The following is a 17168-nucleotide window of genomic DNA, read 5'->3' as shown; positions in this document are numbered from 1 at the left end:
GAACTCAGCAGGCCAGGCTGAAAAGAGTACAGTCGACATAGTCAACATTTTCAGATTAAACCCTTCAGCAGGACTTGAAAGAGATTGAATCAGTGTGTGTGTGTGTGTGTGTGTGTGTGTGTGTGTGTGTGTATGTGTGTGTATGTGTGTGTGTATGTGTGTGTGTGTGTGTGTCTGTGTGTGTGTATATGTGTGTGTGTCTGTGTGTGTGTCTGTGTGTGTCTGTGTGTGTGTGTGTGTGTGTGTCTGTGTGTGTGTCTGTGTGTGTGTGTGTGTGTGTCTGTGTGTGTGTCTGTGTGTGTGTCTGTGTGTGTCTGTGTGTGTGTGTGTGTGTCTGTGTGTGTGTCTGTGTGTGTGTCTGTGTGTGTGTATGTGTGTGTGTGTGTGTGTCTGTGTGTGTGTATATGTGTGTGTGTCTGTGTGTGTCTGTGTGTGTGTGTGTGTGTGTGTCTGTGTGTGTGTCTGTGTGTGTCTGTGTGTGTGTGTGTGTCTGTGTGTGTGTCTGTGTGTGTGTCTGTGTGTGTCTGTGTGTGTGTGTGTGTGTGTCTGTGTGTGTGTCTGTGTGTGTGTCTGTGTGTGTGTGTGTGTGTGTGTGTGTGTGTGTGTGTGAGAGAGAGATATGGTGTGTGCATGGAATAGAGATTGTGTGAGTGTCTGAGAGAGAGTTTGTCTGTGTTTGAGGGGCATGTTGTGTGTGAGAGAATGAGGGAGACCCATCCTCGAGTGGTGTGTGCCTTTGAAGATGGTGTGATGATGGGGTGGGTTCCAACAATGAGCAGTGGGGAGTGGTCTGCTGTTGGAGAGGAGCCCAGCGATGATGTGGAGGTTCTGACGGAGCAGTGAGGTCAGACGGTGAGGAGGGGGTCAGGACTCTGAAAGGGGCGAGAGGTCCAATGACAAGTAGCGGTCTGATGGCGGAGAGGGATCTGACGGTAGGGAGAGGTCAGACAGTGACACTGGCTTCCCGGACCAGTGACGTTGATCTGCTGTCCCTCCTACTGTAGCGGCTGGATGCAGACTCCTCCCCCAGTGCTACCCGCAGTGCTGTCTTCACCTCAAGGCCAATGTGGATCCTTCGGCCCATCGTGAAGTACAGGATGGGGTTCAGGCAGCTGTTGAAGAATGCCAGCGCAGAGGCCAGGGGCATTCCCAGTCTCAGGAAATTATGGGGTAGGTACTCAGACCAGACCAGTTCCAATAGCTTGAATACCTGCAGGGGGAGCAAGCAGAGGACAAAGGCCAAGACTACGGTTGCCATGATCTTGTAGGGCTTGTTGCGCCCAGGCCTCCCGTGAATCCTGACCTGCAGCCCAACCAGGGTGTAAGAGATGGCAATGATCAGAAATGGGATGAAGAAGCCCAGGACGACCTGAGAGACCACCAAGCCAACTTGTCTGGAAGACCTTACAACCTTCAGCTCATCATACACGTCATAGTACAAGATATCGCTTTCATAGGCCTCGTCCAGACGGGTCTCCTCATGGGTGTGCCACATATTCATGTGACAGGAGACTGTCCCGTTTACCGTAACTACGTCCCGATAGGTCCAGGTGGGGACGGCCAAAGCAGTGGCTGCAACCCAGGCGAGCAGGGAGACGCGGCGAGCCAGCGGCAGTCTGCGGTGGTTCTGGGACCAGACCGGCCACAGGATGGAGCAGCAGCGGTCCAGGCTGACCAGGGTCACAGTGAAGGCACTGGCGTACATGGTGAGGACCGCTAGGAAGCTGTGCGTCTTACAGAAGAAGCGGCCGAAGGGCCAGTGGTGACTCATGGTGAGGGAGGTGATGTAAAACGGCAACAGCAGGGTGAACGTGAAGTCGGCCACAGCCAGACTCAGGAACCAAACCGTGTTCACCGTGACTTTCAGCTCGCGCGTGCTGACATAGATGACCAGGCCGTTGCCAAGCAGCCCCAGGATGCATGTCAGGACGCAAACAATGATGGTGAATATACTCAGAGGCGGAATGCAGTCTGATGCTGGCTCATTGTGGCTGACTGGTACCTCTGTCATTCTGTTGGAGGGAAAGCAAGGAGAAAGGTCACTAGCAACTCTGAGACCACAAGCCATCATTCAGCCCATCCAGCTTACTCTGCCATTCCAGCACGGCTCATTTAATTTCTCTCTCAACCCCATTTTCCTGCCCTTCTCCCTGTAACCTACTGATTCGTACTAACCAAGAATCTCTGCTTCAAATACACCCGATTACTTAGTCTACCTTCAGTTCCACAGACTCATCACTCCCTGGCTAAAGAAATTCCTCCTCATCTTTATTCCAAATTTTGAGGCTGTGCCCTTTGGTCCTAGACTCTGCTACCATGGGATGGAAGTACTCTCTGTACAAATATGAGAGTTTTCACTGAGATCCCTCTCACTCTTCTAAACTCCAGTTTGTACAGGCCTAGGGCCATCAAATAACTCTCATACATTAACTTGGAATCGTCCTCTGCACCCTCACCAATACCAGCAGATAGGCGAGAGGCCCCAAACTCGGTACTCCAAGTGCTGTCTGACCAATGCCTTACAAAGCCTCAGCATTACATCCTTACTCTGATATTTAGTCCTCTCGAAATGAATGTGAACATTGCACTTGTCTTCCTCACCACTGACTCAACCTGAAAGTTAACCTTTAGGGAAGTCTGTGCAAGGGCTTGCGAGTTCCTTTGCAACTCTGATTTCTGAATTTTCTTCCCCTTTAGAAAGTAATCTATTCCCTCTACCCAAGTCCATTCCATATGCCAATTCCATAGAAGAACCGTAGAACACTACAGCACAGTTCAGGCCCTTCAGCCCTCCATGTTGTGCTGACCCATATAATCCTTAAAATAAAGTACTAAACCCACACTACCCCATAACCTTCCATTTTTCTTTCATCCATGTGCCTGTCCAAGGGGTTCTTAAATACCCCTAATGTTTTAGCCCCCACCACCATCCCTGGCAAGTCATTCCAGGCACTCACGACCCTCTGTGTAAAAAACTTAACCCTGATGTCTCCCCTAAACTTCCCTCCCTTAATTTTGTACATATGCCCTCTGGTGTTTGCTATTGGTGCCCTGGGAAACAGGTACTGACTTATCCACCCTATCTATGCATCTCATAATCTTGTAGACCTCTATCAAGTCCCCTCTCATTCTTCTACACTCCTAAGAGAAAAGTCCCAGCTCTGCTAACCTTGCTTCATATGACTTGTTCTCCAAACCAGGCAACATCCTGGTAAATCTCCTCTGCACCCTCTCCATAGCTTCCACATCCTTCCTATAATGAGGTGACCAGAATTGAACACAATACTCTAAGTGTGGTCTCACCAGAGATTTGTAGAGTTGCAACATGACCTCTCGACTCTTGAACTCAATCCCCCTGTTAATGAAGCCTAGCATCCCATAGGCCTTATTAACTACCCTATCAACCTGTGCAGCGACCTTGAGGGATGTATGGATTTGAACCCCAAGGTCCCTTTGTTCATCCACACTCTTAAGTAACTGACCATTAATCCTGTACTCAGTCTTCTGGTTTGTCCTTCCAAAATGCATCACCTCACACTTATCCGGATTGAACTCTATCTGCCATTTTTCTGCCCAACTCTGCAGCCTGTCTATATCCTCTTGTAACCTTCGACCACCTATAGTTCCATCCACAACTCCTCCAATCTTCATGTTATTCGCAAACTTACTCACCCATCCTTCCACCTCTACATCCAGCTCATTTATAAACATCACACATAGCAGGGGTCCCAGGACAGATCCCTGCAGCACTCCACTAGTCACCGACCTCCAGGCAGAATACTTTCCTTCACAATTACCTTTAAGCCACTACCTTTCTTCCTTTAAGCCAATTTTTTATCCAAACAGTCAAGGTTCCACTGATCCCATGCCTCATGACTTTCTGGATGAGTCTGTCATGAGGGATCTTGTCAAATGCTTTGCTAAAGTCCATGTAGACCACATCCAGTGCCCTACCCTCATCAATTTCTTTTGTTACCTCTTCAAAAAACTCAATCAGGCTCGTGAGGCACGATCTTCCCTTCACAAAGCCATGTTGACTATCCTTGAGCAGACTGTACTTCTCCAAATCCTCGTAGGTCCTATCCTTAAGAATCCTTTCCAGTAGTTTGCAGACCACCGACGTAAGACTCACCGGTCTATAGTTCCCAGGTTTCTCCCTATTACCTTTTTTAAACAAGGAAACTACAGTTGCCGTTCTCCAGTCCTCCGGCACTTCCCCTGCAGCCAAAGAGGATTCAAAGATCATAGCTACTGCTCCAGCGATCTCTTCTCTCAATTCCCACAACAACCTGGGGTGTATCAGATCCAGCCCTGGGGATTTATCAATCTTGATGTTTTAAAGAAGATCCAACACTTCTTCTTCCCTAATCTCCACATTGTCCAGCACACAGGCCTGCTCTACTTCGACCTCATACTGATCAAGATCCTTTTCACTTGTGAATACTGAAGCAAAATATTCACTTAGGACCTCCCCAACCTCCTCCGCTTCCAGGCACATGTTGCCCTCTTTATCCTTTAGCGGTCCCACCTCCAGTCTCGTCATCCTCCTGTTCTTCACATAAGCATAGAATGCCTTGGGGTTCTCCTTAATCCTACATGCCAAGGCCTTCTCATGCCCCTTTCGAGCTCTCCTAAGTCCTTTCTTTAGCTCCTTCCTGGCTACCCTATATTTCTCATGAGCCCCTCGTACTTCCTGCTTCTTTAATCTAACATATGCTTCCTTTTCCCTCTTGACGAGTTGCCTCACATGTTTCGTCAGCCACGGTTCCCTTTTCCTACCATTTTTTCCTTGCCTCAGTGGGACAAACCTATCCTGAACCCAGCTCAAGTGGTCCCTAAACTTCTCCCACATTACTTCTGTGCTTTCCCCTTTAAACATCTGTTTCCAATTTACTCTCACTAGTTCCTGCCTCATCCCTTCAAAGTTAGCCCTCCCCAGTTAAGCACTTTACCATTTTGTCTGATTTTATCCCTTTCCATAGCTATGCTGAAGCTAAGGGAGTTGTGGTCACTCTCACCAAAATGCTCCCCCACCAAGAGGTCTGTCACTTGACCAGGTTCATTACCCAGAACGAGATCCAGTATGGCCTCTCCTCTCGTCGGCCGGTCCACATACTCTGTCAGGAATCCTTCTTGAACACACCTGACAAATTCAGCCCCATCTATCCCCCTTGCACTCAGGAGGTGCCAGTCAATATGAGGGAAGTTGAAATCACCCATAACTACTACCTTGTATTTCCTGCACCATTCTAAAATCTGCCTGCTTATCTGCTCCTCAATGTCCCGAGGGCTATTTGGGGGCCTATAGACTACTCCCAGCACAGTGATTGATCCCTTCTTATTTCTGACTTCCACCCAGACTGACTCCGTGGACACTCCCTCTGCAACGCCCTCCCTTTCCATAGCCGTGACACTATCCCTGACCAGCAATGCCACTCCTCCCCCCTTTTCTACCTCCCATCCTATTCCTTTTGAAACACCTGAACCCCGGGACCTGCATCATCCAATCCTGCCCTTCCTCCAACCAAGTTTCAGTAATGGCCACAACACCATAGTTCCACGAATAATTCCATGCTCTAAGTTCATCCTCCTTGTTCCTGATACTCCTACCATTGAAATAGACACATTTCAACCCCTTTAACTGGCTACAATTATGTTCTGTCCCCTGCCTGTCCTTCCTCATCAACTCAGAACTCTTCGCATCATGCCCTTGTCCTTCTACCTTAATCCCTGCACTCACATTCTGATTCACACCCCCCCCCCCACCGCCAAACTAGTTTAAACCCTCCCCAACAGCTCTATTAAACCTGCCCGCCAGGATATTGGTCCCCCTGGGATTCAAGTGCAACCCATCCTTTTTGTACAGGTCACACCCGCCCCAAAAGAGGTCCCAATGATCCAGAAATCTGAATCCCTGCCCCCTGCTCCATTCCCTCAGCCACGCATTTATCCTCCACCTCATTCTATTCCTGTTCTCACTGTCGCATGGCACAGGCAGTAATCCCAAGATTACTACCTTTGAGGTCCTGCTTTTCAACTTCCTTCCTAACTCCCTGTAGTCTTTTTTCAGGACCTCTTCCCTTTTTCTACCTATGTCATTGGTACCAATATGTACCACAACCTCTGGCTGTTCTCCCTCCCACCGTAGGATATCTTGGATGCGATCAGAAACATCCCAGACCCTGGCACCTGGGAGGCAAACTACCATCTGAGTTTTTTCCGTCGTCCGTAGAATCGCCTGTGTGACCCCCTGACTATAGAGTCCCCTATCTCTGCTGCCTTCCTCTTCCTTTCTCTACCCTTCTGAGCCACAGGGCCAGACTCTGTGCCAGAGGCACGGCCACTGTCGCTTCCCCCAGGTAGGCTGTCCCCCCCACAACAGTACTCAAACAGGAGTACTTATCGTCAAGGGGTACAGCCACAGGGGTACTCTCTAGTACCTGACTCTTCCCCTTCCCTCTCCTAACCGTGACCCACTTGTCTGTCTCCCGTGGCCCCGGTGTGAGCACCTGCCTGTAACTCCTCTCTATCACCTCCTCGCTCTCCCTGACCGGACGACGGTCATCAAACAGCAGCTCCAGTTCCCTAAAGCGGGCCCTTAGGAGTTACATCTCGATGCACCGGGTGCAGATGTGGCTGTTCCAGGATGCCGGGAGACTCCAGAACCTCCCACATCCAACACCGACCATAGAAAACGCCCTAACACACATACCTTTTGCAATTCTTTGTGGAGTTGTCGACCGGGTGGGGGGAGGGGGGGTCTCACGAGACACAGCAGCAGTGTGGTCAGTTACAAGCACAGGCAGGGAAATGGCAGCAGGTGTGGTTTAATGTGAGGTGTTGGGACAGTTAATGACCAGATTCTTAGCAGTGTTGATGTACAAAGTTCTCTGAAAGTGGCCACACAACTACACAGGGCAGTAAAGAAGACACAGAATGTTGCATTCATCATCAGGGTGTTGGGTATAAGAATCAGGAAGTCCAGTTCAGGTTGCCTTGTTACGGAGGGGTGTGGAGAGGGTGCAGGGGTGGTTCACCAGGATGCTGTCTGGACAGACTTGGGGCTCTCCTCTGAAGTGGCGGAGATGGAGGGGAGACCTATAGAACCTTATAAAATTATAGTCATAGGAAACTACAGAACGGAAACAGGCCCTTTGGCCCATCTAGTTCATGCTAGTACTTTAAACTGCCTAATCTCATCAACATGCAACAGGACCATAGCCCTCCATACATCTACCATCCATATACTTATCCAAACTTCCCTTAAATCTTGAAAGAGCAATCATACCCGTCACTTGTACTGGCAGCTTGTTCCACACTCTCACAACTCTCTGGGTGAAGAAGTTTCCCTTCATGTTCCCCTTAAACATTTCACCTTTCACCCTTGACCCATGACCCCTGGTTGTAGTCCCACCCAACCACAGTGGAAAAAACCAGCTTGCATTAACCTTATCTATACCCCTCATAATTTTGTATACCTCTATCAAACCTCCCCTAAATCTTCTACATTCTGGGGGAGAAAGTTCTAACCTATTCAGACTTTCCTTATTACTCATTTCCTCTAATCCTAGCAATAGCCTTGCAAATTTTCTCTGTATTCTTTCAATCTTATTTACACCTTTCCTTTGAGCAGGTGACCAAAATTACACATAATGGCCTCAGCAACATCTCATACTTCAACATAACATCCCAACTCCTGTACTCAGTACTTTGGTTTATGAAGGGCAATGTGCCAAAAGCTTTCTTTATGACTCCATCTACCCGTGACATGAATTATGGACTTGTAATCCCGGATGCCCTTACACTACCACTCTCCTCAGTGCCTGACACTTACTGTGTAAGACCTGCTCTGGTTAGCCCCCCAAAAGTTATATTTCACTCTTTGTCTGCATTAAACTCCTCATTTGCTCCCATCTATGTCCCTCCTTTTTTTTAAACCACACCCTCAATATTATTGAAGAATAAGGTTCCCTAAACCTGTTATTATTACCTTTCTGACAGTCAACTACAAACTGTGTACTCTCAGAATTTCACTTTTGAGGGCCTCCCACGTAACAAATACGCCTTTGCCAGAAAGCAGCCCGACCCAATCCACACCTGCAAGATCCTTTTGATATCATCAAAACTGACTTTTCTCCAATTTAGAATCTCAATCCCAGACATGTCCTTTTCCATAATGTCAGTACTGTACCTCCAGTTGAACTCTCTTGTTGTGAGTTTCCCCCCAGCTGTCGGTCTGTGGTTTTGTATTGCCATGTGCTCCTGTCCCCGCTCCTGCTCTACTCCGGCCCCTGTATCACCGAGTACTCCGCCTCTCATCTGTACCTGTTTTCCTGCCACCTGTGTCTCATTGCGCTCCACCTATCAGCTGCCTCTCTGTGTATTTCAGTGTCTATGCTCTGTGTACACTCAGTGTATTTCAGTCCAGTGTTTTCACCTGTTTGTTGCCAGATTCTGCCAGTGAGTTTTCCTGAGCCTGTCCAGCGTTCGTATCTGTACCCTGTCCGTCTGAATATTGACTCTGCCTGATTCCCGATTCTGGTGTTTGGATTTCTCTGGGTAATTTGATCTCTGCCTGAACTTTGACGCTGACTTTGTTTGCACCTTGGGATTTGTTACTCAATTAATATCACGGTGTACACAGTGCTGGTTCTGTAATTGGTTCCCTGCTTCAGCGCCCTGACGGTACAATCTGGCCAGAATGGATCCAGCAGACTCTGATCATCTGAGAGCTGGTCTGGAACAATAGGGAGTGATGCTGGGGAGACACCAGAAGCAGCTGGACTCTGTGTTCTGGGCAGTAGAGTTGCTTTCTGCCAATGTAGCCGATCTTGTGGCCCAGACTCAGTCAGTCCAGCTGTCCCAGAGCGCCCATCCACATTCTGCAACTCCATCTTCTGCCCCGCCCTCCGTGTCCTCGCATGCTCCTCCCACCCAAGAGCCCCATCTGCCTCCTCCAGAAAAGTACTCCGGTGAGCCTCGTACCTGCCATTCTTTTCTTTCTCCGCGCACCCTCATTTTTGAATCGCAACCAACAACATTTCTGACCGATCGAGCCAAGGTGGCCGACATCATCACCCAACTGTCCGGTCAGGCGAGAGAATGGGGAACTGCCGTCTGGGAGGGGAGGCAGGCTCCCCTTTCTGCAGTAGTTTTCGGTTACTTTCTGAGGAGATGAGAAAAGCATTCGATCGCTCCAAGCATGGGAGAGAGGCTGCCTGTGAAATGCTGCACGTGCACCAGGGACGCAGATCTGTGTCAGACTACACCACAGAGTTCTGGACCCTAGCCACCTCCAGCGGCTGGAACTCAGAGGCACAGTACGACACCTTCCTGAATGGCCTCTCCGAAGACATCGAAGATGAACTGGTTGCCCAGGGCCTTCCTGCCACCTTTGAAGCCCTGGTGGATTTGGCCAACCGTATTGATGTTCGCCTTTGGCATCGCCACAGAGGGAGGGGTTCCAGAGGGTCTCTGGGGGCACTGGGTGAGTTCCAAGCTCCTCATCAGTCTACATTGCCCTGCCATTTGCCTCCATCTACAACTCCCGTTCCAGAGCCCGAGGCTATACACGTTGGCCGTACCCGCCTGATGCCGACTGAAAGACGAAGAATCTTCACCCGTGGCCAACCAGGCCACTTCATCTCCACCTGCCCAGTAAAAGCCAGCACTCACCAGTAGGATGAGGGGTAGTGGTGAGTGTGACCCCTGTCTGGCCCTCCTCAACACCACTCACCCTCATACCTGCTTCTCTGGAGTGGGGTGTCCAACGGCGAGCAGTCCCCGTCTTGGTCAATTCTGGTGCGGAGGGGAGTTTTTTTGATTCCAGCTTGGTTGCCCAGTGGGGATTACCCACGTCTGCTCTCCAGTCACCATTGGTGGCCAACGCCTTGAACGGTCAGAGACTGGCTAACATCACCCACGTCACGGCCCCGGTGAGTCTCAGTTTATCCAGCAACCATCATGAACAGTTAACCCTTTACGTTATTGACTCTCCTCAAGCTCCCATCGTCCAGGGCCATCCCTGGTTAATCAGACACAACCCCCATATTGACTGGCTCAGTCGCAAGATTGTAGGCTGGAGCCCATTCTGTCACTCCCACTGTCCCCGCCATGCTCAGATCCCTTGACTCCGCCATGCTCAGATCCCTTGTCTCCAAGCCCAGATCCTCTCGAGGAATTTCTGGACCTTTGTGCCACCCCTCCTGAATACAAGAACCTCAAGGCTGTGTTCAACAAGCCCCGGGCCACTTCCCTACTGCCTCATTGTCCACATGATTGCGCCACTGGCCTCTTGCCTGGCACATCTCCCCCACGAGGCCGCCTGTATTCCCGTCCATACCTGAAACAGAAGCCATGAGTAAGAGTCTCTGGCTGCAGGCATCATCCAGCCATCCTCCTCCTGATGGTGCTAGTTTTTTGCTTTCTTGAAAAGAAGGACGGATGCTTGCATCCATGCTTTGATTACCAGGAACTGAACGAAGTGATAGTGAAGAACTGTTAGCCTCTTCCACTCATCACCTCAGCATTTGAACTACTACAAGGAGCCTCAGTTTTCACCAAGCTTGATCTCCGTAACTCCGACCATCGTGTCCGCATCCTCGAAGGGGACGAGTGGGAGACGGCCTTCAAAACCTCCTCAGGCCATTACGAGTATCTGGTCAAAGCATTCGTTCTCACCTTTGCCCCCGCCATCTTCCAAGCCCTGATGAATGACGTTCTCAGGGACACGTTGAACCAATTTGTTTTTGTGTATCTCGACGACATTTTGATTTTTTTTTCTGAGTCCCTTGCTGAACACACAGGTCACGTCCAGAGTTCTCCAGAGTCTTTTGGAGAACCAGCTCTTTATGAAGGCTGAGAAATGTGAGTTTCATCGCAGTACTGTCTCCTTCTGGGGTATGTAATTTCAGGCAGTTCCTTTCAGATGGACCAACAGAAGGTCCAATCCATTTGATTGGTGATCGAATGGCCCCAACCTTCGACTCCTCGGGAGTTCCAACGCTTCTTGGGCTTTGCTAACTTCTATCGCTGCTTCATCAGAAACTACAGTACACTGGCTGCACCACTCACTGCTCTTACCTCATCGGCTGTCAAATTCTCCTGGTCCCCTGCTGCTGAAAAAGCATTCTCTGACCTGAAGGCAAGTTTCACCTCTGCCCCCATCCTGATTCAACCTGACACCGATGGGCAGTTCATTGTGGAGGTGGATGTATCTGACACCGGTGTAGGAACTGTTCTCTGTCTGCTCTCGGCCAAGGATGAGAAGGTACACCCCTGCGTTGTCTTCTCTCACCGCCTCACTCCCACGGAGCGGAATTATTATGTTGGAAACCGGGAGCTGCTGGCTGTGAAGCTAGCTCTGGAGGAGGGGAGGGAGCCAAGGTGGCATTCTTAGTCTGGACTGATCACATGAATCCGGAATATATCCGTATGGCCAAGCGCCTCAACTCTTGTCAAGCTCGTTGGTCCCTGTTTTTCTCAAGATTCAGTTTTACTCTGTCCTTCTGCCCCAGTTCCAAAAACGGAAAACCTGAAGCCCTCTTCCGAAGATTTCCTTCCTCCGAGACCCTGAGGTCCTCGATGTCATCCTCCCTGCTCACTGTCTCGTGGGAGCAGCGCAATGGGACATTGAAGCCATGGTGCAAGCTGCTTAACAGAGCGAGGCAGCCCCGAGTCAATGCCCCACTAACCGTGTTCATATTCCCAGCTCGGACCACTCACGGGTATTGCAGAGGGGTCATTCTTCCCGTTATCCTGTCACCCTGGAACCAAGCATACTCAGGCCTTCATCAGTCGGCGGTTCTGGTGGCGCTCAATGGGAGATGACATCCACAACTTTGTCTCAGCCTGCTCGGTCTATGCTCAAGGCAAGAACAGTAACTGGTCACCTGCTGGTTTGTTACAACCTCTGTCTGTCCCCAAGAGACCCTGTCCCACATTGCCCTGGATTTTGTCACCGGTCTTCCCCCATCAGATGGTAACACCACCATTCTCACAGTAGTCGATCATTTCTCCAAATCTGTACACTTCATTCCTTTACCTAAACTCCCCTCAGCCAAAGAAACAGCCAAATTACTAGTACTGCACGTTTTTAAATTACATGGTTTACCTGTAGATGTTGTGTCAGACACAACAGACTCTCAACTCACATCAACTTCTGGATCGCATTCTGTAATATTCTGGGTGCCTCTGAGTCTATCTTCAGGATTCCACCCACAGACCGAGCGGGCCAACCAACAGCTGGAGACTTTATTGCGGGGTCTGGTCTCCCAGACCCCTCTGTTTGGAGTCAGCAGATACCCTGGGTCACGTACGTCATAAACTCTCATCCAGCCCCATCCACTGGTCTGTCCCCTTTCGAGTGCTGCCTTGGCTACCGAACTCCACTGTTCCCTGCCCAGGAGGAGGAGGTAGGCAATTCATCGGCCGAGGCATTCATCAGCCATTGTCAGCGGACGTGGAGGCCCATTGGCTCTGCCCTTCTCCATGCTTCTGCTAGGATCAAGCGTCAAGCTGACCGCCATCGCTCCAAGGCCCCATGTTACTGTCAGGGACAGCGTGTGTGGCTTTCAACCCGCGACCTGCCCCTCAAGGTGGATTCCTGCAACCTCCCCCCTACTTCATCGGCCCCTTTCCCATTGCTAAAGTCATCAGCTCTGCTGCTGTCCATCTCAAGCTCCCCTCCACTCTCCGCCGCATTCATCCCACCTTCCATGTGTCCTGCAGCAAGCTGTGCATGAGCCACCCCCTGCGTCCTGTCCCTAATCCCCCCCCACCCCTCAGCTCATCGACGGGTCAGAGGCCTTCACGGTGCATCAGCTGCTGGACGTCCGTCGCCAGGGCCGTGGCCTCCGCTACCTTGTGGACCGAGAGAGCTGCAGTCCTGAGGAGAGGTGCTGGGTCCCACCCGTAACATCCTGGACCCCTCCATCAGGGACTTTCATCGCCAGCACCCGGCTCTACCGTCCGTGATGCCAGGATGTGTCTGTGGGAGGGGGGTACTGTCCATACTTCCAGTTGAACTTTGTCGTTTTGTGTGTTTTCCTGTCCCCGCTCCTGCTCTACTCCGGCCCCTGTATCACTGAGTACTCCGTCTCTCGTCTGTACCTGTTTTCCTGCCACCTGTGTCTCATTGCGCCCCACCTATCAGCTGCCTCTCTGTGTATTTCAGTGTCTATGCTCTGTGTACACTCAGTGTATTTCAGTCCTGTGTTTTCACCTGTTTGTTGCCAGATTCTGCCAGTGAGTTTTCCTGAGCCTGTCCAGCGTTCGTATCTGTACCCTGTCCGTCTGAATATTGACTCTGCCTGTTTCCCAATTCTGGTTTTTGTATTTCTTTAGCCTCTTGCTGAGCCTCTGGTGATGATCTTTGAATCATCAATGGGGACGGGAGAGGTTCCGGAAGATTGGAGGGTTATGAATGTGTTTCTTCATTCAAGAAAGGGAGTAGGGATAGCCCTGGAAATTATAGACTGGTGAGTCTTACCTCAGTGGTTGGTAAGTTGATGGAGAAGATCCTGAGAGGCAGGATTTATGAACATTTGGAGAGGCATAATATGATTAGGAATAGTCAGTATGGCTTTGTAAAGGGCAGGTCATGCATTACGAGCCTGATTGAAATTCTTGAGGATGTGACTACACATCTTTGATGGTGGAGCAGCAGTAGAAGGTAGATGTAATGTATATAGATTTCAACAAGGCATTTGATAAGTTACCCCATGCAAGGTTTATTGAGAAAGTAAGGAGGCATGGGATCCAAGGGGATATTGCTTTGTGGATCCAGAACTGGCTTGACCACAGAAGGGAAAGAGTGGTTGTAGACGGGTCATATTCTGCATGGAGTGTCTCAGGGATCTGTTCTGGACCCTTTACTCTTCGAGATTTTTTTTATAAATGACCTGGATGAGGAAGTGGAGGGATGGGTTAGTAAATTTGCTGATGACACAAAGGTTGGAGGTGTTGTGGATAGTGTGGAGGGCTGTCAGAGGTTACAGCAGGACATTGATAGGATGCAGAACTGGGCTGAGAAGTGGCAGATGGAGTTCAACCCAGATAAATGTGAGGTGGTTCATTTTGGTAGGTCAAATATGATGGCAGAATATAGTATTAATGGTAAGACTCTTGGCAGTGTGGAGGATCAGAGGGATCTTGCGGTCTGAGTCCATAGGACACTCAAAGCAGCTGCGCAGGTTAGATCTGTGGCTAAGAAGGTGTATGGCGTATTGGCCTTCATCAATTGTGGAATTGAATTTAGGAGCCAAGAGGTAACGTTGCAGCTATATTGTTGGATAATGTTGCAGTAGGGGAGATTCAGACAAGAGGACATGAGTTGAGAGTTAGGGGGCAAAAGTTTAAGGGTAACACAAGGGGGAATTTCTTTACTCAGAGAGTGGTAGCTGTATGGAATGAGCTTCCAGTAGAAATGGTAGAGGCAGGTTCGGTATTGTCATTTAAAGCAAAATTGGATAGGTGTATGGACAGGAAAGGAATGGAGGGTTATGGGCTGAGTGCGGGTCAGTGGGACTAGGTGAGAGTAAGCGTTCAGCACGGACTAGAAGAACCGAGATGGCCTGTTTCTGTGCTGTAATTGTTACATGGTTATATAGGACCCCGGTCAGACCCCACTTGGAATACTGTGCTCAGTTTTGGTCACCTCACTACAGGAAGGATGTGGAAACCATAGAAAGATTTACAAGGAGAGAGATTTACAAGGATGTTGCCTGGATTGGGGAGCATGTCTTATGAAAACAGGTTGAGTGAACTCGGCCTTTTCTCTTGGAGTGATGGAGGATGGGAGGTGACCTGATAGAGGTGTATAAGATGATGAGAGGCATTGATCGTGTGGATAGTCAGAGGCTTTTCCCCAGGGCTGGAATGGTTGCCATAAGAGGACACAGGTTGAAGGTGCTGGGGAGTAGGTATAGAGGAGATGTCGAGGTAAGTTTTTTACTCAGGGAGTGGTGAGTGTGTGGAATGAGCTGTCGGCAACAGTGGTGGAGGCGGATACAATAGGATCTTTTAAGAGGCTTTGAGATAGGTACATGGAGCTTAGTAAAATAGAGGGCTATGGGTAAGCCTAGTAAATTCTAGAGTAGGGACATGTTCGGTGCAGCTTGTGGGCTGAAGGGCCTGTATTGTGCTGCAGGTTTTCTATGTTTTGATCTCTACTTGAACTTTGACACTGACTTTGTTTGCACCTCAGAATTTGTTACTCACTGTGTGGGTCTGGGACTGGATCCCTACTCCAGTGTCCTGACACAAAATTACATTGAAACTAACGGCATTATGATCACTAGATGTAAAGTGTTCCCCTACACAAACTTCGGCCATCCGCCTTGTCTCATTCCCTGATAGGAGATTAGGTGTTGCACGTTCTGTGTTTGGGACTTCTATGTACTGATGAAGCAAACTTTCCTGAACACATTTAACAATCTTTATCCCATCTAGTCCTTTTACAGTATGAAGTCCCCATCAATATGTGCAAAGCTGAAGTCACCTTTTAAACAAGAGAAAGTCCACAGGTACTGGCAATCTGAAACAACACACGCAAGATGCTGGAGGAATAATTCGTCAGTGTTTCAGGTCCAGACCCCTCCTCAGGACTGAAAAGGAAGGGGGAAGCTGCTGAATAAAAATGTCAGGGGGAGGGGAATGAAGACAGCTACAGTGCCTATATAAAGTATTCACAACCCCCTCCCTTGGAAGTCTTTCTGTTTTATTGTTTTACAACTTTGATCATAGTGGATTTAATTTGGCTTTTTTGACATTGATCAACAGGGAAAGATTTGTGTCAAAGTAAAAACAGATCTCTTCAAAGTGGCCAAAATTAATTACAAATATAAAATACAAAATAATTGTTTGCATAAGTATTCATCCCCCTTTAATATGACACCCCAAATCACCACTGGTGCAGCCAATTAGTTTCAGAAGTCACATAATTAGTTAAATGGACATTACCATGTACAGTCAAGATATTTCAATTGATTGTAGTAATATACACCTGTATCTGGGAGGACAACTGCTGGAGAGTCGGTATCCTGGCAAGAACTACACCATGAAGACAGAACACTCCAAGCAGCTCCGCAAAAAGGTTATTGAAAAGCACAAGTCAGGAGATGGATATGAGAATATTTCCAAATCACTGAATATCCCTTAGAGGATAGTTAGATCAATCATCAAAAAATGGAAAGAACATGACACAGTTTTATATCTGCCTAGATCACGATGTCTTCAAAAACTGAGAGACTGTGCAAGAAGGGAACTAGTGAGAGAGGCCACCAAGGCACCTGTGACAGTTCTGGAGTTCTTACAAGCTCCAGTGACTGAGATGGGAGAGACAGTGCAGACAACAACCGTTGCCCGGGTGCTTCACCAGTCCCAGCTGTATGGGAGAGTGGCAAAGAGAAAGCCACTGTTGAAAAAAACTCACATGAAATCTTGGCTAGAGTTTGCTACAAGCCATGTGGGAGACTCTGAAGTCAGCTGGAAGAAGGTTTTATGGTGTGATGGAACTAAAATTGAGCTTTTTGGCCATCAGACTAAACACTATGTTTGGTGTAAACCAAACACCACACATCATCAAAAACAAACCATCCCTACCGTGAAGCACGGTGGTGTCTGCATCGTGCTGTAGGGATGCTTCACTGCAGCAGGCCCTGGAAGGCTGGTGAAGATGGGATAAAATAAATGCAGGGAAATCCTGATGCCCTGCAAGAGAACTGCAGCTTGGGAGAAGATTTGTTCTTTAGCAAGACAAGGACCTACACAGGAATGGCTTAAAAACAACGAAGTGGCCAAGTCAAGAGTTCGGGCCTCAATCCAAACCAGAATTTGTGGCTGGACTTGAAAAGGGCTGTTCACTCACAATCCCCATGCAATCTGAAAGAGCTTGAGCAGTTTTATAAAGATGAATGGGGGGAAATTGCAGTGTCCAGATGTGCAAAGCTGATAGAGACTTATCCACACAGACTTAAGGCTATAATTGATGCCAAAGGTACATCTACTAAATTCTGACTTGAAGGGAGTGAATACCTACGCAATCAATTATTATGTGTTTCGTATTTGTAGTTGTGGTGAACTACATATACCTGTCTGACACGCCCCCTGCTGACTGCTCCTGTGGCTCCTCCCACAGACCCCGGTATAAAGGCGATCGAGGCCTGAGC

The 17168-nt window shown here is 48.9% G+C and overlaps 1 protein-coding gene across 7 annotated transcripts in view; it reads right to left on the bottom strand.

Moving 5' to 3' along the window:
* Window positions 1-525: 525 nt before the first annotated feature.
* LOC132385420 (chemerin-like receptor 1) overlaps window positions 526-17168 on the bottom strand; it is a 41157-nt gene continuing 24514 nt past the window's right edge. For all 7 annotated transcript variants that reach the window (XM_059957471.1, XM_059957472.1, XM_059957474.1 and 4 more), the window contains exon 3: window positions 526-2012. In XM_059957471.1, the coding sequence (XP_059813454.1) occupies window positions 944-2011 (1068 nt within the window). In that variant the 5' untranslated portion in view covers window position 2012 and the 3' untranslated portion in view covers window positions 526-943. The remainder of the gene's footprint in view (window positions 2013-17168) is intronic.

This window comes from Hypanus sabinus, assembly GCF_030144855.1.
Source record: "Hypanus sabinus isolate sHypSab1 chromosome 1 unlocalized genomic scaffold, sHypSab1.hap1 SUPER_1_unloc_9, whole genome shotgun sequence".
Classification (NCBI taxonomy): Eukaryota; Metazoa; Chordata; class Chondrichthyes; order Myliobatiformes; family Dasyatidae; genus Hypanus; species Hypanus sabinus.
The sequence above is the reverse complement of the archived record's forward strand: the minus strand, read 5'-3'. Positions and strand labels throughout refer to the sequence as shown.